This window comes from Caenorhabditis elegans, chromosome V (genome assembly GCF_000002985.6).
Source record: "Caenorhabditis elegans chromosome V".
Taxonomy (NCBI): Eukaryota; Metazoa; Nematoda; class Chromadorea; order Rhabditida; family Rhabditidae; genus Caenorhabditis; species Caenorhabditis elegans.
This window is the reverse complement of record NC_003283.11, coordinates 6,116,035-6,138,401: the sequence shown is the minus strand read 5'-3', so window position 1 is coordinate 6,138,401 and position 22,367 is coordinate 6,116,035. Positions and strand designations below refer to the sequence as shown.

Here is a 22,367-nt window from a genome sequence, read left to right as displayed (position 1 = left end):
TGCTAGTCCTGCTGGGCCAGAGAAAGAGATAGACTGTCCGTCTTCGCGCAAAAAGTAGCAATCCTAGAAATGTCTAGCATATAAACTATAGGGTCAAAGATCTAACTGGTTATGGTTTTAGATGGATTGGTTAGTTAGAACGAATAAAACAAAATCATACGGGACGAGCAAGCAATCGAAATAAAGAATGAAAATATTCCATTCCAACGAACAGAATAATGTAATGGGAGTAAGTGTCCCTTGGGAGATTAGACAAGAAAAACCCTTAACTCTTTTCTCTTGTTCACTTACTCCTCTTCATCGTAGATTCCAATATTTGATTGTTGGTGATGATGATGGTGTAGGTGTGGGTGATGATGGTTGAAGGAAGTGGTACGCGATGCTCGTATCATTTTTCGGATAAACTGATAATTTTTAGTACTGAGATGCAACGGAGTTCAAAGAGACGAGGAAAAATTATGATTTATATGTTAAGCAGGAAGGTAGGATGAGCATAAATATAATTTGATAATTTGTTTTTCAATATGAAATCAGGGAGAACAAGTCTAGTTCTTAACGGAAAGATCTTTGGGGAATATAGTGGGGAGATTTTTCCTTACTGAAGTTATTTTTTTAGATATTAAAGAAAAAAGTTGCTTTCGGTAACATTGAGTTTTATAGATTTTTTATATTGCTGTAAGTTATTTTTACAAAAAACAGCGAATACGTTTGACAATATCCCATGTTTGATGTTTGAAAGCTTAACTATAGCTCAGTCATTTTTATAAAATTCCCGAAAATATATTTAGAATGAAAGAGCAATAGCGGATAAATTTCAAAATCTTTCCTCTATGTACAAATGAAGTTTTTGTTATTGGAATATAGTTTTACTCAGTTTACCGATTTTAAATGTTTTAATTATGAAATTTACATTGAAAAAAATTAAATTTAACTCGAAGCTATACATTTTTAGCAAATGAGATTGATGTAGATATTTGTAATTTGTGTGCATAGTCTCGAATTTCCAGTCCGAAAAAAATGTGCCGCAAGAACACTTTTTGAGTGAAAATATGTTGCAGACAAAAAAAGAAAAAGCCGGCTTCTTTGAGAAGTTGCTTCTAGAAACTGAAGATTTTGGCTGCAATCTTGATGTTAGTTGAGAATATCAAAATAGGTACTTATCGCGTGACATATATGTAGATCTTGAAATGATAAAGTGAGCTGAAGAGTTATAAGGAAGTAAGAGTTGTTTACAGTACGACTTGAACTTCAATATTTTTTAATTTTAAAAATTTAAAATTCACATATATTCAAAAAAAATTAATTTTAAAAATATGACCTTTATCAAAAAAACGTGGTAAAATGAAGTAGACTTTCTGTGAATTCGAAAACATCTTTCTTGCATATAAACTGGACCTGACCAAGTGTCACATATGCTAACAAATTTTGCATAAATTTTCGCCTCCATTCTTCCGTTTTTTTTCATTTTTCGTCCACTTCGTTTCGAAGGTCTGGACAGGGAAAATGTTGTCACCCCATAAAACGATGCTCTCACGCTGATGTCGTCGTAAGGAGCCTGGGTTTTCCGGGATTAGGTCCATTTGCACAAAAAGTGATTAAACTGACGAGAAGTGGTGGAAGTCGTAAGATGACGGAAGATGACTTGTTCATTTCTTTGATTGAGGTCTTTCTTTTTTCTGGGAGATAGTTGTGTATTTCGAGTTTGGGCTCGTTTTCAATGGGACAAAGAAGAAAGTTTAAATCTCAAATTAATAGTGGCATTTTTGAAATACCTGTATGAACCCTAGGTTTATCAAAAATTCGAGAAAGTTTGATCTAGCTTCTTCGACTTTCAGCTTAAATATTTTGGTATCTATAAAATGTATAAGAACCTCTAAAATAGTGTAATTATATTTGCCACTTTGGCAGACGACGTGCAAATTCTCAATTCATTGGTCAGTTGGCAAAGCACCAAGAAGGTAAGGTTTGATGCTTTGCCGAGGAAAATGGGATTATATAATTTGATTGATGTCTCCACTCGGCAGTGAACTAAATTATTAGATATCTGGCACCTGTCCACTAAATCAAACTTTCAAACTTTGTATGACGAGTGGTTTTCATTGAATGACGAGGAGGTCAGAAGTTGACTTGGATATTTGATACGTTTTTATCTATTTTCGGGGGGAGAAGAAGCACCTCCACCCTCTTGTTCCCACCAATTGAGAAAAAGAATTCGACCGATAAAAAGAGAAGGCGTCATCTTTTTCTCCTAGTTTCGTTTTCTTTTTCTTCTTATTCAAGACCTTAAGGCCCTTCTTATTGAACAAATAATAATAATACTAAAACACTTGAAGCTGTTGCTCCCCCCTCTCCGTCTTACTGCTACTATTACTAGCCCCAATTATGGAATATGTTAGCTTTTTCTGGAAACTGGAGCTCGAGGAGCACTTGGGTGGTTGTTTTTTGGTTTCGGGTAGCAAAACTGATAGTGGCGGAACAAAACAAGTCTGGTTTAATCTGAGTTGCATTGTTCGAAAACCGGATCAAAAATGAAGAAAAAACACTGGAAACTGAGAAACTAACCGGGAAGACTTTTGTTGTGGTAAATGCATTTGACAGAAGCGATAATTGGTGTGAAAATACGAAGGAATAGAGAGACAAAAAAGAGTTGGAATGAGATGAGAGATGGAAGTATAGACAATATACAAAAAAAAAGTTGGTTGAATGAAGCGCGCGCTTGTAGAAGTACTTAAAGATTCATAGACTTACATTGTCGGCATCTTTTACTGATTTGATGTTCTAGACTCGATGATCTAGATTTTGATTTATACAGTAGGAATGAGATTAAGCAGAACGCTAGGTTGTAGTTGAAGTAGTCATCCGTAGACGGCGTCCGTCATCAATCAACACCAACTTGTCAAGAAGTATGTTTTTCTTCTTTTTTCTCTTTGACTTCTTCAACTTCGTCGCCGTCTTTTTCGTCAGGTGATGGATGAATAAATGAGTTCGATGCGCGTGTAAATATGTCGAAGGGATCCGATGAGTTGGTGGTGTTGGAAACGAATGGCGCCCAGGCCAGAAACGAGGAGCAGAGGGGTAGAGGAAGGAAAGAAGAAGACGTAGGAAATCGACGAAGACGTGTCTTTCTTCTCACCACCACCACCGCCACCAGTGCTACGACCCTGGAGAAGAGAGGAAGAAGAAGAAGCAAAAGAAGAAGCCACGCCTTCTCTTTTTCGTAGAATAAGAAGATGTTGAAAAAGATGAGTCCCGTGGAGGCGAAGTCCCAAGAAAAGATGTTTTAGAGATTTAAAAATCAGAATTTTGGTTCTAGTTATGGACATGTGAGTTAGCGTGGACGTTGGCGCGCGCGCTCGGACCTCGGAACGAGATTAGATTGTTTGTAAGAAGGGCGGATGAACTTCTTTTTTGGGAAAAGGACTCACCTCATTCAAATATGTTTAAGGTTCTCGATAGGAGAAATATTTGAAAGAAAAAGAATATACGCAAAAAGGAGGGTGGGTTGCCGGATAAGAATATGAGCAACTATACTGCATTCCCCCAATATCAAAATATTTTCACCTGTTCTTTCATTTAGTCAAACTTTTGAGAGCTCACCTTGAAGAATGCATATTTCCTTTTTGTTTTTTTATTTAAATTAATCAATATTCTGTAATGGCCTGGAAAAATCTTGAATAGTCGTTGTAAAGAAGGAGAAGAACACAAAAACGCTCAGGAAAAGGAGGATAGGGTCCATTAAAGGGAATGAATGAGATGGGATGGGATGAAAAAGGAATTGACAGACGAAAAATTAGTGTCATGGATACATTAAGGGGTTCAGATTCTTCATTTTTCAAGATTTGAAACAAAAATTTATGATTTTAATTTCTAAATTACAGGTCGTCCACAACCAGAAGTTATCTGGATCGATAACAACGGAAAAGTCATCGAAGAGTCTAGAAAAATGAAGGTAAGGGGATACATTTTGGATCAGATCTAGAAGAAATAGCTCAAAATCTTTGATTGGAAGATAATTAAAATTGAATTTGCAATACCAGATTATAAACTTATGGAACAAGCCGTTAGCATAATTTCATTTAATCTTTACCGATCACAGCTCACACGCTTTATTTTACCTAATGCTTTATTTTGATAGGAAGAAGCAAGGCAGAACGTAAATATTTTTATTTTTATCAAAAAAAGCTTTCGACGGCAAAGTATACATAAGTTGAATTTTTCTGTAGATTTTTGTAACTAATATATAGTAAGTAATTTTGAATAGAGTAAACAATAACTGTAAAAATTAAGCAATGGGTGCAAGACTAAATAGTGTAAAATATATTTTTGAAAGAAAAAAAATTAATTCGTTTTAACAATTTCTGTTCTTTTTTTGGCAATTTTAATTTTAGACGAAGGCAAAATATTGAATTCAAATAGTAATGCACTTTTGTAAAACAAATCAAAGTTTTGTTTTTTTATTTTTTAAAATCTAAATGTACAGTTTTCGTTGTGAGCTGAAATGGCACAAAACTGATTTTTCAGATTTTTTTGCAGTTCAAATTTACGACTTTCTTTGTGATTTGAAAACAAAACATTTTCCCCACAACTCTAGCTTATCCAATCGCAGTCTGAACATTTTACTAAATGGTTTTTTTTTGGTAAAAAAAACGGATCTGACGAAAGTTCGTCAAAAATATATAAATTTCTTTCTCGATGCCTGTCTAGAGCTTTTCATGTGGTAGTGGGCCCCCCCATGAGCTTTTTGTGGCAATTTATTCACCTGCCGTTTGATTCTCGTAGACGTCTCTGCACAAACACAGAGAATATTTTATGGAGGGCCACGCAGTTTTATGATCCGCCAAAAAACACATCCGCAATAAGAAAATTGAACATTGAGAATTTGAAATGTCAATTTTGCTATAAACGCGCATCTAAGTTATTACGATTCTGCAAGAAACTGGTTTGAAAGTAGCCTTCAAACAATGTCCGAAATATGGAAATACTGAGAAAAAAATGACACTGGGTATAAAAATAAAAGCTGAAGAGAGTTAGTTTAATTTGATGGACATCCCAGAAAAAGGGCTCGATGTTGATGAAGTGAGTGAGAGAAAGACGTCTTCTCCTACCCCTTCTGTCTTATTATCCTTAGAATGTGTGAGCCTAAATGAGCCAACCCACAACCATTGCTTTTATTGGCATAATGTGTGAATTATTCTCGTATCTTCTTTCACAAAATATATGGTTCGACAGATCGAAAAGACTGTGCTCAACACTGTGCTCACGATCAATAGCATCGATTCGCAGGATCAAGGAGAATTCGCTTTGAAGATCAAGAATCGGTGTGGAGAGGACAAATATGCAATTGGTATTCAGGTGAGGGATAGTACTCTTTAAAATTGGAATGTAGAAAACTTTTGAGCTTACTGTTGAACAAGTTCTGAACCTGAGATGTACAGGAGACAACTAATAGTTGATTTTTTAATAGAGTGATGGCTTGCCCGTTACAATTTGAACAATCTTGGGTTTTTAAAACTGCGTTAGCGTTTCTACACAAAATTCACTACACAAAATTATGATAACTTTAAAATTTCAAAACCTTCGTATTGCCACAATATTTTAAAATATTTTGCAACTTCTTACTATTGCCTTAATTTTAAGTTAACAATTTATGTGGAAAATGATCACATTTTGCAAAACATTAATTACCTCGAAACACAAGTGCTCATAATACAGTTTTTATAAATTCATAAAGTTTTCAAAAGCTTACCAATTTTTCATTAGCAATATATTTAGTTTTAGGACCAATTTTTCAACGAAATCAGTTAAATACTACGAATCAAAGTTTTGTCTATAAGAAAGGACATGAAAGACAATGATGAATAATGAAACGCGATCCGTATATCACACAACCACTACCACCACTTATTATGCACTTTTTATTGCGAGCTTCGAATCATAATTCAAATGCAGCATTCAATATTTGCAAGTTGAAAATTAAAATTATAAAATTCCTACTTACCACTCGCCACCGGCGCCCACCATTGTGTTGTTACCCTGAAAATTATGAAGTTGAGTTTGTTTAATCAGAAATTGTTTCAGATTTTAACCTAAAACTTAGCACCTAACTTAGCATTGCTTAGCACCTAGAATGCCAAGCAATTCTTCTGACTATTATTAATATTTATGCAAAATAATTAGTTATTAAGTTAATACTGCTGCAGCTTTGATATTAAGTTGTAGCATTCCAATCTTCCAGTTTCAATTTTTAAAGTTAAAAATTTTAGATTTTTTGGTGTTTCAAGATAATTTATCATTATTGACTTTTTAGGTAGCAATATTTGGTACCTCTGTTTTATAGACTTGAGAATATTAAAAACGTACATTCTAATTTTGTTAACATTAGTTCGAAATCTGTAAATAAGTCAAATTAGTCGAATTAAGTCAAAACTGGTACCTGTTTCCTATTATTTTGTGAACAACACAACGCTTAGAGTATGGCTTGTAGGGACTTCAAGACCCATCGATTTTTACTACTACAAATAATTTAATTCCTAACAATTAACACAGACTTCAATCCACCAGATATGGTTCAAAAATATCAATGTGACTATCATTGTATTCTTCCATTAATCTTAGATTTTCATTAAAAAATTTTTTAACAAATTGAAGAAATAGTAAAGAATATTTTTATTTGTTTTTTTAATGTTTTTATTTTGATCTTTTTGACATTGTTAAGATTACTAGATTCCCCCTTGCTTTTCAACATTGCTCACTAGTCCAAATAGTTCGAATTCAAGGAAAAATCATGTTTACACAACACTAACAGTTGTAGTAATCACGAGTAATCATCATTGGCATCATCGTGTTTTGTGTTGACTCAACCGCTTTTATCGCTTTCCAAAGAATTATATGACCACCTACCGTCGGAATCACCATTGATCAGGCGTTTGTGGAAAGTAAAACAAAAATCGACAAAAATGATGTAGTACCACTTCTAGAAGTAGTGTGAATGAAGTCTGAAAAATTTAGAATGGGAATAAAAAAAGAATAAAAAAAGGAAAGTTTGTTATCGTCTCAAGCTGAAGGGGGAAAAAGGGACGGAGTAAATTCGATGGGGGCGATTGGAAGTAAGCCAATTCGGAATACTTTGTGCAAATTGGAGAGAGCAGCCCCAAAAAAAACCAGCTCCACCCCTCTTTATTTCTTTTTTCTCTCTCTCCATCTTGGCACCCTTCCACTTTTTCATAGATGTGCGAATTTCTTCGCAAACTTCATTTGTTGGTATTGTGAGATGATGGAAACTGAGAGAGGCGGAGATGGAGATGGAGCATCTGTTGATATTTATCAGAAAATATTATACTAGCTAGTTTCAGGTCACTGATCGTCCAGCTGCGCCAGGTAAACCGGCAGTTGAGGATCAGAATGTCGACTCTGTCAGACTTCGGTGGGCTGCTCCAACTAATGATGGAGGATCTCCAGTACGCAATTACACAGTGGAAATGTGCACGGTAAGAGTTTTAAGTTTATTTTTTCTGAGTGCTGCTATTTCAAAATTCTAACAGTTGAAACATTTGCAAAAGCTTCAAAATTTTCAATAGCTAAAGTTAGTTTTAATACGAATTTATTCACAAAATCAATAAAAACCCAGGCTTCAGTCGAAGTGAAAAGCAGCATTTTAGAATATATGTGAAGCAGTCGATATGCTTTTTTATTTGCATCTCCCCGCGCAACAAAGCTATGAATATATTTATTGCAGGAAAAAGGCAAAACTTGGACCAAAGCAGAAGTCACCAAGCAGGCGTTCATAACCCTCTTCAACTTAGTACCTGGAGAGAGCTACAGATTCCGAGTTCGCGCTGACAACACATTCGGACAATCTGAACCTTCTGATGAATCTGAGCTGGTTGTTGTAAAGAATGTGAGCAGAGTTGTCGAGGAGCCTAAGAAGAAGGAAGTTAAAGTGAAAGAACAAGAATCCGTTGACTATGAAAGAGTTGCAAAAGATTCAGAGCCTTCGGAATACAAGACTATCGATATTCACAGACTTCCTAACGATCTTCAAGCAAAGTATATTATTCACGAAGAACTTGGAAAAGGAGCTTATGGAACTGTATACCGTGCAACTGAAAAGGCAACTGGAAAGACATGGGCGGCAAAAATGGTTCAGGTTAGACCAGGTGTGAAGAAAGAAAATGTTATTCATGAGATTTCAATGATGAATCAACTTCATCATGAGAAACTTTTGAATCTACATGAAGCATTTGACATGGGAAATGAAATGTGGCTCATCGAAGAGTTTGTCTCTGGAGGTGAACTTTTTGAGAAGATTTTGGAAGACGATTCATTAATGAGTGAAGAAGAAGTTCGAGACTACATGCATCAAATTCTTTTGGGAGTATCTCATATGCACAAAAATCAAATTGTGCATTTGGATTTGAAACCAGAAAATATTCTTCTCAAAGCCAAAAACTCAAACGAACTCAAGATTATTGACTTTGGATTGGCACGAAAATTAGATCCAAAGAAGAGTGTGAAACTTCTGTTTGGAACTCCAGAGTTCTGTGCTCCAGAAGTGGTCAACTATCAACCAGTTGGACTTTCAACAGATATGTGGACCGTTGGAGTTATCTCATATGTCCTTCTCTCTGGTTTGTCTCCATTCCTTGGGGACAGCGATGAGGACACCCTGGCAAACGTTTCGGCTTCTGATTGGGACTTTGACGATCCTAGCTGGGATGACGTTTCTGATTTGGCAAAAGATTTCATTTGTCGACTAATGATCAAGGATAAGAGAAAGAGAATGTCCGTTCAAGACGCTTTGAGACATCCATGGATTACTGTAAGTTACAATGCTTGTTCTTCTGTTGCTTTATGTTTTGTGTTAAGGGTCCATTATTGTCTGCGTTCAATGATTTGTCCGAATATGTCAAGGTACATTTTGTTTCTAACTAGATTGGTTTTTACTAACATGATATATGTCTCCAACTAGGAAGGTGTTAAAATTCAATTTTGAAAATTTCAGAAGATGCAACCAAAACTAGACAAGAGTGGTGTGCCAGCCAGACAAAAGAGAAACTTCTTGTCTCTCAAGAGATGGTCTGATGATCTTCTTCCAATTGGACGTCTTGCCAAGCGAGGAGCCATTTTCAGAAGACTCACTATGGACGGAGTATTCGAAAGAAACATTGCATTCGGTAGGTTATCTGTATTAAATTTTTGCACTACATTCTATTTTCAGACACCGATGCTGCTCCAAGTGTCAAGAAACAACTTGAAGATATTGTTGCTAATGTCGGAGATCTTATTGCCACACTTTCTTGCGATGTTGATGGAGTTCCATCTCCAAAGGTTCAATGGTACAAGGATGACAAGGAACTTACAGTACCTTCCATGAAATATGACTCGTTCTACAATGAAGGACTTGCTGAGCTTACCGTCAAGAACATAGTCGAATCAGATGCTGGAAAGTACACTTGCAGAGCAACTAATGATTTAGGAAGTATTATGACTCATGCCAAGTTATCTGTCAAGGCTGATGAAAAGAAAAAGAAGAAATCTAAAACTTCTCCAGCTGTCATCGAGAAGAAGAAGGATCGAAAGACTTCCAAGGTTGTCGTTATTGAAGAAATGATCGACATGCCACCAAACTTCCATCATTTGCTTCAAGACGATGAAGCCAAGATCGGAGAGCCGAAGATTCTTGTTGTAACAAATACAACACTTCCAGAACCAACTGTTGATTGGTATCATAATGGAGAACACATAAGCATCAATGATAGTAACTATCTGCGGAAGCACGACAAGGGAAGATATGAGCTTCATATTTTGAGTGTAGATTCAACTGACGAAGGAAAGTGGAAAGCAGTTGGAAAGAATGCTTTCGGAGAATGTGAAAGTGAAGCAAAACTAACTGTTGTGATTCCTGATGGACAATATGCTCCATCATTTGGAAAACAACTCAGTGACGTCAAGTGCTCTGAATCTGACATTCTCAAATTGGAGGTCAACATTCAAGCTAATCCAGCTCCAGAAATCAATTGGTTCCGTAATGAATCTGAAATTGAACACTCTCAACATCATCGTCTTCAATTTGATGATGGAAGTGGTAACTATTCGTTGACAATTATTGATGCTTACGCAGAGGACAGTGGTGAATACAAATGTGTTGCCAAGAATAAGATCGGAAAAGCCCACACAGTCTGCTGTGTCAGAATTGAAGAGTTACTATCGAAACGTAGCAAGAAAATTGATGGCTCGAAAGCTCCAAGATTCAGAATGCAACTGCCAACACCAAGAGAAGTTCCACAAGGAGCTGATCTTACTCTTGTTTGCTCTGTTTCTGGAACTCCTCATCCAAATATCAAGTGGACCAAGGACGATAAGCCAATTGACATGAGTAATAAGCAAGTCAGACATGAAAACGGAGTTTGCACACTGCATATAATCGGAGCCAGAGATGACGATCAAGGTCGTTATGTCTGTGAAGCTGAAAATATTCATGGAGTTGCTCAAAGCTTCTCTGTTGTTGAAATCAAGGAAGCTGTCGACAAAGATCATGTTAGACCAAAATTCTTGGAACCACTGGTGAACTGCTCCACATGTGAAGGAAACGAAATGGTTCTTGAATGCTGCGTTACTGGAAAACCAATTCCAACAATTACTTGGTACAAGGATGGACTCAAATTGATCATTGAAAACCGAATGCTGCAATACACTGACCGCAAGGGTGTTTCTAGATTGAACATTATGAATGTAGTGATGAATGACGATGGAGAGTACACATGTGAAGCAGTCAATAGTCTTGGGAAAGATTTTACTCATTGCACAGTCAAGGTGGTTGATATGGGATTGTCTAAGACTAGGCTGACACCAGTTAGAAGCAGAAGCAGAAGCCGTAGTAGATCCCCATCGGTTGTTGGTGGAGAAATTCAACGACCACCAGTAGTCACCAGACCACTTGCAGATGCAACTGTCACTGAGGGCAATCGTGAACTTCTTGAAGTGGAAGTTGATGGATTCCCAACACCCACAATTGAATGGTATCATGATGGAAAACTTGTTGCTGAGAGTAGAACACTAAGAACTTACTTCGATGGACGTGTTGCATTCTTGAAGATCTATGAAGCTCATGAAGAACACAATGGACAGTACGTTTGCAAAGTGAGCAACAAATTGGGAGCTGTTGAGACAAGAGCTATTGTTGTTGTGGAAGCACCAGACGCCGCCGAGCACGTCACCCAAATGCCGACGTTCGTCAAAAAGTTGCAAGACGTTGTTTTGAAAACGGCAGGCGAGACTGCCACGTTCACGTGTCAGTCATACGCTAATCCAGCCGCCCAAGTAGTTTGGCTGCACAATGGAAAAGCCTTGCAGCAGACGAAGAGCAATTATAAGACGCGGCTGTTCGACGACAACACCGCTACGCTTGTCATTGAGAACGTCACCGATGAGCTTTGTGGAACTTACACAGCCGTGGCCAATAATCAATTTGGAGATGTTCACACTTCGGCTCAGCTCACAATTTCCGGATCAGAAGCCAAGAAAATTGCAGCTTCATTGCCCTACTTCATTATTGAACTAAAACCGAAAATCAACGTTGTCGAAGGCGCCACACTTTCCATTCAAGCCGACTTAAATGGCTCACCTATACCGGAAGTGGTTTGGTTGAAGGATAATAGCGAACTCGTGGAGAGCGATCGCATTCAGATGAAGTGTGATGGAGTCAATTATCAACTTTTAGTTCGCGACGTTGGTCTCGAAGATGAAGGAACCTATACTATTACAGCTGAAAATGAAAAAGGAAAAATTCGTCAAAACACGGAAGTTTCAGTTACAAAGTCAAAAGAAGTGAAAGAAAAGAAGGAGAAGAAGAAGGTAGAAAAGAAGGATGAGGGCAAGAAGAAACCAGGCCGTCCTGGACTACCAAGACCTTCAGGTGCTTCAAAAACTGAACAAGTTACAATGGCTTTTGACGCGCCTTCTGAAGGACCAGCTGATAGTTATGAAGTAGAAAGAAGATGTCCCGATCAACGAGAATGGGTATCCTGTGGATCAACAAAGTCTCTAGAGCTTGAAATCAAGGGATTGACTCCAAATACCGAGTATATTTTTCGAGTGGCCGGAAAGAATAAGCAAGGCCTTGGTGAATGGTCTGAAATGACGAGCACTTTGAAAACCGCCAGTGTTGGACAAGCTCCACAATTCACAATTTCACCACAATCAAAAATTATTGCAAACCGCGATGATGAATTCGAAATTGCCGTTGAATTCTCTGGAACTCCGACACCATCAGTTAAATGGTACAAAGAAAATCTGCAAATTGTCCCAGATGAGAAAATTGATGTTGCCACTACATCCACTTCGTCAATTCTAAACCTGAAATCCCAGGAAGAAAATGGAACATTTAACTGCTTGATTGAAAATGAACTTGGTCAAGCATCAGCGTCTTGTCAAGTTACAATCTTCAACAAACCAGCTTCATTGCAGTCAACACCAGACCATTCTTTGGAAAGAAATTTGGTTCCAACTTTGCAAAAAGCTTTGAACAATGAAAGTGCACAAGCAGGTCAACAAATCATGTTAACCTGTCGAATCAGCTCAAGATCTGAAAGTACTGTTGCATGGTTTAAGGATGATGAACGCATCGAATCTGCTGGAAGATATGAACTTTCTAGTGATAAGAAATCCAATCACAAGCTGGTTTGCCACGCTGTTCAATCACAAGATACTGGAAAGTATCGTTGTGTTGTCACAAACAAATATGGATACGCAGAAAGTGAATGCAATGTTGCCGTTGAAGATGTTACCAAATTCATTGCTCCGTCGTTTTCTGCAACACTCTCCGATTCTACAGCAATTCTTGGACACAATATCACACTTGAATGCAAAGTCGAAGGATCCCCAGCACCTGAAGTCAGCTGGACCAAAGACGGAGAGAGAATTTCAACAACCAGAAGAATTCGACAAACTCAAGATGAAAACGGAAACTGCAAGCTTTCTATCTCAAAAGCTGAATCGGATGATATGGGAGTGTATGTCTGCTCTGCAACAAGTGTCGCAGGAGTTGATTCCACATCCAGTATGGTTATGATAGCTAAAACCACTGGAACTGATTCCCATCTTGTTATTGCTCAAACTGCCGATGAAAAACATGAGAAGCCAAGATTCACCAGAGCGCCACCTTCATTGATTGAAGTCAATGAGAGTGGCCAGTTCACACTTATCGCAAAAGCAGTTGGAGAGCCAAAACCAACAGTCACTTGGCTCAAAGACGGAAGAGAGATTCTTAGAACTAATCGAATCTACCATCATTTCGTAACCGGAGACGGAGAGAGTCATCTAATTGCCGAGTGCGTCGTTTCCAAAACTTCTGGAATTTTCAGTTGCAAAGCTGAGAATCCGAATGGCACTGTTATCGCCGAAACCCAAGTCATTGTTCAGCGCATGAAACCAGCAAATCAGTTAGCTAATGTTGCTCCAAAATTCACTATCCCACTCACTGATATGGGAATTGTCAATGGTCATCCAACTACGTTAAGCTGCAACGTAACAGGATCACCTGAACCAACTCTCGAATGGATTTATATCGATGACTCTGGTCACAAGATCAATTTGACTAGCTCTACAACAGACTGGACTGAGTGTCGGTTTGGTAAAGTTGCCGAGTTGAAGTCAGAACGCGTGTTGCGAGAACAACGTGGAACATATCAATGCATCGCAACAAACTCATCAGGACAAGCCACCACACAATGCTATCTTCTTGTTGGTGAACTTTCTGATGAGCCCGCTGGACCACCACGTTTTGTGAAGTGTCTTCAAGATACCTGGACACCACTCAAGGAATCTATCGAGTTCTCTGTCGAACTCGCTGGTTTCCCAACTCCAGACTTGACCTGGTATCACAATGAAAAGAAGATCAACGAGGGAAAAGATGTCAAGATTACTTTCCCCTCGGACACAACAAGTGTTCTTTCCATCAAGAACGTATCATTGGCAAGCCTAGGAATGTACTTCGTCGAAGCATCCAACATCCACGGTGTGCTGCGAACCGCCGGAAGGTTGAATGTTTCTGATGAACGGAGAAAAGCTGAACCACCACAGTTCAAGCATGTTCTCGAACCAGTGCTTGCCGTTCAACCAAAAGTTGCATTTTCTGAAGAACATCCAAGAGCATCATCTTCTGCTGCCACTGCAAGAGTTAAAAAGGGAGCTGCGCCCATGTTCTTGCAAGGTTTAGAAGATATGGATTTGAAAGCCGGAGCATCTGCTGCCGTCGCTGGAAAACTCGGAAGGAAGCTGCGTCCTCACCGAAGCACCACCAACGACGCTGACAAACTTGCAAAAGCTTTGGCTCAAAGTCTTAGACTCGACGAACCAAGGGCTTCAATTGACAGTCGACCAGAAAGTGCCGCCAACGCCGCGCTCGATGAAGTTCGTGCTGCAATAAACTCTCGTAACAAGCGTGTTTGTCGGCCCAAGTTCATGGTGAAGCCTAAACCAAGAAAGGTTCTCGAGGAGTACAAGTCACTGAGACTTAAAACTGCCATCAGTGGGAACCCAATGCCCCAAGTTCATTGGGATAAGGAAGGTATCATTTTGGAGACTGGTAACAAATATTCTATTTACAACGACGGGGACTTTTACTATCTCGAGGTAAGGTTAATGTAAGAAATATTCCAAATAATCATTTTGATTTAGGTCCATCACGTTTCGACTTTCGACAAGGGATTCTACAATTGTACTGCTGCAAACAATGAAGGAATCATAACTTGTACATCAGAGGTTTGTAGGATTTATAGTTATTTTTTCCAATTCTCCTAATTTCCCATACTAGTTACATTTTTTCAGATCGATGTGCTGCCCAATAAAGAAGATTCTGCTGCTCAGGTAGCCAAACGGAAAAGTCGAAAGGAGGCCAAAGCCCCCAACTTCATCGAAGTCCTGCCTGGCAGGTCTCAAGTATGTTTTTTGTCTAGCCTCTGTACCTTTACATTAACATTATATTTTCAGGCAAACTTAAATGAGTCTCTCTGCGTGGAATGCTCGGTCAGTGCATATCCGTGTGCGTCAATCATCTGGACAAGAAACTCAGTTCGCTTATTACCCCAAGCTGACCGGTATGTAGATCACTAGTTAAGTTATTCTTATCCAATAATTGCAGCTACACCATGTCATACGATGGTGAATGTGCCTCACTGAAATTCATCTCAGTGACACCAGGTGACGAAGGAACATACGCTTGCGAAGCTGTGAATGAACTTGGAAGTGCTGTTACAAATGTGAGTAAAATGAGAATTGATCTAAAACGTATTCTCAATTTTTAGATGAATCTGCAAGTTAGTGGAGTGGATCCAAATGCTGCTGAAGGAATCCCACCACTCTTTAGGTATATAGTAGATTGTATAATCATTTAACCTTTTTTTTTTTTAATTTTTTTTAAACCAATTTCAGATTCGAAAAGATCAAATCAGTACGTAAAGTGGTCGATGGAAGTCGTGTCGAGTTAGCTGCTGAACTCGTCCAGGCTTCTGAGCCACTTCAAATTCGCTGGCTTCGAAACAAAGTCACAATTGTTGACTCTCCTTCGTTCAGCTATTCAAGATCTGAAAATATGGTACAGAAATTACAATTTGAAAATTATTTTGTTTTAAATATCAACTTCAGGTATTCCTCACTATCGCCGATGTCTTCCCTGAAGACGGTGGCGAATACACTGTGGAAGCCAAAAACCAATCTGGTATTGCGCGCTGCACAATGCAACTTGATGTTAGAAGTGAGTTGATTTACTATTTGGATGTTCAAAAAGGAAATAATTTTCAGATAACGAACGATCAGTAGCTGATGAAGCGCCACGAGTATTTGACTTTGAGCCAACAACCAGATCAGATCCAGGTGTCAGCGTCGAGCTGCGCGCTAAAGTTATCGGACACCCGGATCCAGTTATTTCATGGACAAAGGCTGGTCAAAAATTGAACAACGAAGAGAAATATATGGCAAGTTTCATTAGTCCCCTTTGTTCATTAAAGTCAATTTCCAGATGAGAAACGAAGGTGACAAGTTCATTCTTCGAATCGCAAACGTAACTCGCGCAGATGCTGGAAAGTATGAATTGACTGCGATCAATCCATCCGGACAGGCAAATGCAGAGTTAGAACTGACTGTTGTACAATCTACAAAGTAAGATTCATTTTGTGATTCATTTTTTTAATGAAATTTTTCTTTCAGAACTGTCGGAGCAAAACCGAAATTCAATGAGTCGCCGATTTCAGTGCAAACGTGCGAGAAGAACAGGTATACACTTCTAAAACTAACTCGATTCTAATATATTTTAACTTTCAGAGCAGAGCTGCGAGCTTCGTTCTCTGGCACACCTGCCCCTGCATGTCGATGGTTCTACAACGGAAATGAATTGATTGATGGTAAGTTTATTAGGTTTTTATAATTTATTCACGAAATAGTTGACAGGTCTCGATGGATATACAATTACATCATCTGATACTAATTCATCTCTATTAATCAATTCCGTTGACAAGAAACATTTCGGTGAATACCTGTGCACAATTCGTAACCAGAACGGTGAAGAGTTGGCGAATGCAATGATTCTATCCGAAGGTGAGTGTCGGAAACATCCTAGAATTGATATCGTGTTTGTGTGTAACTCGTTCATTTTCAGTGTTGTCCATGTTCTACTCATCTCTATTTCTCGTGGTGTTCGTTGATATTGTTGCTCAATGTCATGTTGTATGTCAAAAAAATTAATTTTATATGTTTACCTTCCAACTTTCAGGCTCGTCTGCTGCACTTCCTCAACGAAGAACGATTCGTCGGTAGAAACATTTTCGCTTAATTTTTATAAATTCAAATCAATCAATACTTTTTTATTGGGTAGTTTTGCCATTTTAGTTGTATTACCTTGCCGAGATTAGTTTCCACTATTCGAAACGAAAGGACCATTTCAAATGTTATGTTCTATGATACTTCACGAAATCTTTCATTGTCTTCGAAAAAGTCCCCTGATATGTATATCCCATGTTTTCCCCAATATATCATTTGACACATCACATTATTTTAATTCGCCCGTTTTTCGAAGAATTGTTCCATTTGACGGTAAACTTTGAAGACTATATTTTAACAAATAAATTTAATTAAAATAATTGATACCATTATTCGAATTCAAAACAAAATGTAAATGCAAGTAAAAGATGAAGGAACAGTGTGCACTATAGACTTATTAATAATTATTATTTAGGAGGGTCTTCAAAACATTTATATAAAACCAACGGGAGTAGTGAATTAGTGAAAAAAAAGTTCGGGTTGCAGTTCAATAAGTTAATTAGTTTTGTTATATGTTCTCATTGTCTTTTTTTTAATGTTCAATCAAATTCTCAATTTGCACATAGATTCTTTAAAATACATCTTATCCAGTTATCTATGAATTCTCAAATTAGAAGTTTCCCTCCCATCGTACGAAATCTGTCAATTTTTACTTTACCACCATGAAAATCTTACTTTTTAAATTTCAGTTAAAATACAAAACGTATCTTGTATAGGCTTTTATCAAAGTGACAACAAAAAATAGTCACACCGCCAAATCGAACCTTTCAACCTAGGGGAACCAAGTATTTATTTCTCTCAACTAAATACATCGCCACGTGGTGTCACGCTGTCTTATTACAGTTTGATCTACAAAAAATGCGGGAGTGTTTAGCTCAAAAAAATTTGACCTCAGCACGTTCTTAACCATGCAAGTTAAGAACAGATCAACAAAAAAACTACCGCATTTTTTGTTGATCTACGTAGATCAAACCAAAATGGAGCCCTCTGTATCGCCTCCAGTTATAAAACCAGTTAAACAGAGTGAGGTGTGGAGATGACCCCCGTCTTCCCGTATCCGCCCATTTACAGCCACAGAGTCAGCGTTTCTTGGTGGGACCATTCATTTTCTTGTTTCTTGGTCACTCTTCGTCTTCACCTGACTATTGAATTTGGCACCTCTGCCTGTCAACTTATAGATTGGAGTATATATTTTCCATGTTAATATCTTCGTTAAAATATATCATTAGAAATATACCGTGATCTCGAGCCCTCATATTTTACTTGTTCTTATCATTTTCCTCTTTATTTTTTTACTACTGTTTTAAACTGGCTGTAATCTTTAAACATTTCTTTTCAATGTTTTCCATTGACATATTTACATCCAAAAATTCAAATTTTCAGGTAAAATGTCCGACTTCTCGTGTTTCACCAATTCTCCCTACACGCCAAACTACACTCAATATGGTTGCTCAAATTCAGTTCCAGTAGAACATTTAGTTGAATTGACAAGCCATTTTCAAACTCCAATAGTTGCCTATCCATTTTTGCTCGACACCCCCTTCAATATCTACGCTACGATTCCACAAGTTATGGGGCACTGCGTGACAATGGATGCTCCAAAACAAATGACCATGTATTCACAACTCGACAATGATATAGATGCGAAGAAGGAGGTAAGTCAAATGGGATCTTATTACACAGATGCTAAGTTTTGTCCAAAAAATATGGTGACTGGTCTCGACACGGTACATTTTTGTTAAACGCAAAAGGGTCTTTAAGAAGTCTAGTAAATTGATTTCAACGGGAACATTTGCCACAACGAGCATTGGCGATTACAGTACTCTTTGAAGGCGCACACCCCCTTTGCAGATTACGAACATTTATCGTGTCGGGACCAGGTACCGTATTTTTGGGGAAAACCACAAAATTTCACATATCACTTGGTAGTATTTCCCGTACTATAATTGAGCTATTCATAGACAAAACCAAACCACATTTTGAAACTGAATTAAATGATGTTTTATTTAAATTTTTCAGAATAATACTCAAGTGGTTCAGACCCAGCCCTCCCAGACAAGAGCAGCTCCGTATCAGAAGAGTAAGTCTGAAGTGACAATTTACATGTAACATCAAACGTTTTTCAGGAGCACCTCTTAAACAGAGACAAGAAGCTGTATCTCCCTCATCGAGTAACTCTGAACAGTCAAAGTACAGCAAGCAGGAAGCTCTTGCGATGCTTGATAATCCAACAATCATAAAAGAGATTGACTTCGATTTAAAAGATCTCTGTGATAAGATGTTTGTCTTCTTTTCCGAAAACAAGAGGCATATTGAAATTTCGAAACCAATGAACCAAACAAATTTCGCGGAGCACATTCTCAACAGAACTCAAGGATCGTTGTCCGAACTGCTGAATCATCCAAAACCATGGGACGCAGTTTCCATGGGAAGAACGGTCTACCAGAGAATGTTCAATTGGCTGGAAATGTCTGAGGATGATCGCGCAGAGATTTGGAAGCTTGATTTGAAGAAGGAGAAGGCTGACAAGTATGTTTAAAGTTGTTGGAAATTTTTATTTCAAATAATATTAGGAGTTTCCAACTAGATATGTATGAGGCAAAATAAGAAAGCTTGGATCGTCAGATTCCGAACGACAAAATATCAAAGTAACACTTTTCAAAAGTTGTTTGAATGTTTTAATTTACAATAAAAAAGATCTGACATATCAACATTACTTGGAAAGTTGATATTTTTGAAAAATTTTAGCAATTTACAAAAACTTTGACCCAAAATTTTGAAATAATCTGACAATGCTTTCGTGCGATTTGGTACAAACTTTATTCAAGGAACCCCAAGTTTTGACAATAAAGTTACCAATTTCCAGGACAACAAAAACTCCGCGAGCACGATGTTTGCTGTCGCAGGATCAAAAAAGCCAACTCAGCATCTTTTTCGAGACCAATCCCCGTCCAGACTCGCTGGAAATGAAGCAACTGGGAAGTACTCTCAATCTTTGCAAAAGCACGATCATCAATTATTTCACGAATATGAGAAGGCGCAAGGCTACGTCTTCAGTGAAAATGGACCACAATTAATATTCTTTGAAAATCTGAAGGGTTTAATTAATATATAATTTTGAAGTTTTGGTTTGACACGTATCTCATCACAATTGACTGGTGGTTTTTTTAATTGTGTTCTTCATCAACATCAGTTTTGGAGTTAACTTCTTGAGTTGTTCAACATTCTATTAGTTTTCCAATAAATATTTATAAGTATACCAACTATAGTTGATGCTTTTATTTGTGCACAGCAGCAAACCAACTAGGGAATAGTAAAACTTATCGAAACAATATCTTTTTTCTTTTTCGATTTTTCAGAAACTTTCAAATTTCAGAGAAAATATCGACCGCTCATCTCAATTTATACAATTCGTCATCTCAGCATCTTTCAGCATCTTTGGTGGCTTTATGATATTAGATTGCATAAAAAATGTCCGTTCAACTTTTTCTATCAAGGTTGTGAGAAACCATACTGCTGGTAGAATGCAAGTATTTAAAGATCTCCTTTACAGAAGCGTAACAGTTTTTGATCAATCCGTTGCACTCTCTCCACGGACAGTTTGGAAGAAACCACATTTCTTAAACTAAAAATTAATAAAATGCACATTCAAATAATCCGTCAAATGTGTTATTCTGTTGAGTATTGAAATTTTATAATTCACTACATGAAAATGAACACATTTATTGAAAAATTCGAGTAATTATGGAATTGATCTTCCGAGACTGCTACATACTTCAATGTTCAAATTTTTTTCGTTCTGTTCCGAGTAGATATGAATTCTGAAATTTGTGCCATCTGCGGCTGTGTAGTAGAGTTCTTCATTTCCATTCTCTTCGTTGATGATTTCATTTTCCGGATCGAAGACTCTCGCAATTTCCATCAAATTGAAGTCTCTCACAGTGATCGATGCTTTATAAAAAGTTTCCGAGGAGTCGAGCATCTAAAAATGAACTTTATTGAAATAATTTATACAAATTAAACGTACATTACAAATTTTCAGCGCGTCATCAGTGGTGAGTTCTGTCAAACTAATGGAGATATGGTTAAAATGTAGAAAATTCTCAATCGGAATGGTCATGTAGGTATACGAATTGAAAATGTCGGCTTTTTTCCATTGTTTAAGATTCACAACGTCTTCGTGACCAATCGTACCATTTTTCACTTCAAAGTGCAGGCTGGTAGGTTGAATTTGTGCCAAGATTGGACAGATTTCCGCAAAGCTCAAACCATCAATTTTGACCCAATCGACGTTAAATATTTTTGATGATTCAATGGCATGAGTGATATTTTCGACATCTTTTTCAGAAGTCGTTCCTTCATCGTTGACCATGCGAATCGTGAAATCGTCTAGGCACACTTTTTTTTGTTTTTCAGCAGTATTTTGAAATCATTGTAGAATATATCCGTATAATCAAATCCTTCAATAAATGCTTGCTTAATATGACTTGAGTGTCCGCCACCTACAGGCTGTTGAATATAATGAGTATACGTGACATCGCATCCACCATCTCTTGGACTGTACAAAACCTCAGCATCATTAAGAATCATCTGCAACGAGTTGTTATCCCTGATAAGTGAAATGTGATGAAATCCTGATGGCATGGTTTAAATAATGTGGCGAAGATTTCGGGACACTTTTCGAACAGCCAATCTGAATATGAATTATGAAATTGAGGTTTAATTTAACAAAATCTTACCTATCACCACCACTCACGTGTTTCAAAATATCGGGCATCACGTCGATTGGCATTTCCGACAGCATCAGTTGTTTCGGATCCTTACTAAAAATTGAATTAACCAGTGTTTATTCTTCTAAAAGCCATTTCATACCTGCGATCATGATACAGGTCGTGATTCCCGTTTTTAAATTGATAAAACAGAAAATCGAATTCGTAGAACGTCATCACGTCTTTTCCAACTTTTCTACAGAAGTTTTCGTATGACTCCTCAATTGGTTTGTGGTCGAGAGACTCGTACAGGATGCATGCTCGAATAATGAGCTCATTTTCACGTAGAGCGGCGGACATTCTTAAAAATGGAAATTATATTACGTTTTCAAAAGAAATGGTAATATTAAATTTTAAAAAATAAATTGTATGTGTTTGAGGTTCTCAAAAACGACAAAATTTGGAAACAATTCAAATGGGTTCCTCAAAAATTTTTTCGTTTTTGGAGTGAAAATTTTTCTCCTTGAAATTTACTTAAATCTAAAATACAATAACGGAACCTCGATGTATCCTAGTATCTAATTTACATTTCTGGCTAACGTACCTTTTGTGCTCGTCGAGGAGTAGCAGAGAGTATCGATCACACTAATGAAATTAGTGGAGAAATTCAGAAATAAATTAAAATCATGCAAAAGAGTTTAAATCAATATAATACGTCTTGATGCCATTATGATAACCTTTGGTCACGTAAATACTTTCCCGGTACTTGTGTATTATATATAACCCCACATTTTGAAATTCAGTTATAAAAATATCATTTTCTAGTCCTAATAGTAAGTATCCAAA

The 22,367-nt window shown here is 37.5% G+C and overlaps 2 protein-coding genes, 4 non-coding genes and 1 pseudogene across 18 annotated transcripts in view; 3 read left to right on the top strand and 4 right to left on the bottom strand.

Annotated features, from left to right (window-relative positions):
- ttn-1 overlaps positions 1–17,493 on the top strand; it is a gene marked incomplete at both ends in the record, with an annotated part of 81,724 nt that extends 64,231 nt beyond the window's left edge. For 3 of the 12 annotated variants that reach the window (NM_001359765.3, NM_001359767.3, NM_001380654.1), the window contains 20 exons: positions 3,879–3,949; positions 5,230–5,352; positions 7,353–7,487; positions 7,736–8,818; positions 9,002–9,173; positions 9,218–14,631; positions 14,677–14,760; positions 14,827–14,937; positions 14,989–15,095; positions 15,140–15,257; positions 15,303–15,364; positions 15,430–15,592; positions 15,643–15,751; positions 15,799–15,971; positions 16,016–16,155; positions 16,204–16,269; positions 16,318–16,397; positions 16,444–16,590; positions 16,652–16,719; positions 16,766–16,825. In NM_001359765.3, coding sequence (NP_001346723.1) covers positions 3,879–3,949; positions 5,230–5,352; positions 7,353–7,487; positions 7,736–8,818; positions 9,002–9,173; positions 9,218–14,631; positions 14,677–14,760; positions 14,827–14,937; positions 14,989–15,095; positions 15,140–15,257; positions 15,303–15,364; positions 15,430–15,592; positions 15,643–15,751; positions 15,799–15,971; positions 16,016–16,155; positions 16,204–16,269; positions 16,318–16,397; positions 16,444–16,590; positions 16,652–16,719; positions 16,766–16,825 — 8,486 coding nt within the window. Of the gene's footprint in view, positions 1–3,878; positions 3,950–5,229; positions 5,353–7,352; positions 7,488–7,735; positions 8,819–8,865; positions 8,911–9,001; positions 9,174–9,217; positions 14,632–14,676; positions 14,761–14,826; positions 14,938–14,988; positions 15,096–15,139; positions 15,258–15,302; positions 15,365–15,429; positions 15,593–15,642; positions 15,752–15,798; positions 15,972–16,015; positions 16,156–16,203; positions 16,270–16,317; positions 16,398–16,443; positions 16,591–16,651; positions 16,720–16,765; positions 17,133–17,487 lie in introns of those variants that run through there. The other 9 variants (NM_001359766.3, NM_001380655.1, NM_001380657.1 and 6 more) reach the window with 6 other exon arrangements.
- Positions 2,488–2,688, top strand: F12F3.8. Its single transcript, NR_068846.1, has one exon. It is a non-coding gene; the product is annotated as an Unclassified non-coding RNA F12F3.8 (non-coding RNA).
- F12F3.7 lies at positions 3,104–3,238 on the bottom strand. Its single transcript, NR_068845.1, has one exon. It is a non-coding gene; the product is annotated as an Unclassified non-coding RNA F12F3.7 (non-coding RNA).
- On the bottom strand, positions 6,585–6,605 carry 21ur-14790. The gene has a single exon (NR_068844.1).
- Positions 7,083–7,287, bottom strand: F12F3.6. Its single transcript, NR_068843.1, has one exon. It is a non-coding gene; the product is annotated as an Unclassified non-coding RNA F12F3.6 (non-coding RNA).
- A 702-nt stretch (positions 17,494–18,195) lies between the features above and the next one.
- Positions 18,196–20,069, top strand: ceh-49 (One cut domain family member). Its single transcript, NM_072180.5, has 4 exons — positions 18,196–18,467; positions 18,832–18,892; positions 18,939–19,341; positions 19,679–20,069. The coding sequence occupies exons 1-4, from the start codon at positions 18,201–18,203 to the stop codon at positions 19,887–19,889; spliced, it is 942 nt and encodes a 313-aa protein (NP_504581.1). The 5' UTR covers positions 18,196–18,200; the 3' UTR covers positions 19,890–20,069.
- A 483-nt stretch (positions 20,070–20,552) lies between these two features.
- On the bottom strand, positions 20,553–21,881 carry fbxa-178 (annotated as a pseudogene). The gene is made up of 4 exons: positions 21,685–21,881; positions 21,552–21,635; positions 20,840–21,505; positions 20,553–20,794 (listed from the first exon to the last, which is right to left on the bottom strand). Coding segments are annotated over exons 1-4 (1,189 nt in total).
- Between the last annotated feature and the right edge of the window lie 486 nt (positions 21,882–22,367).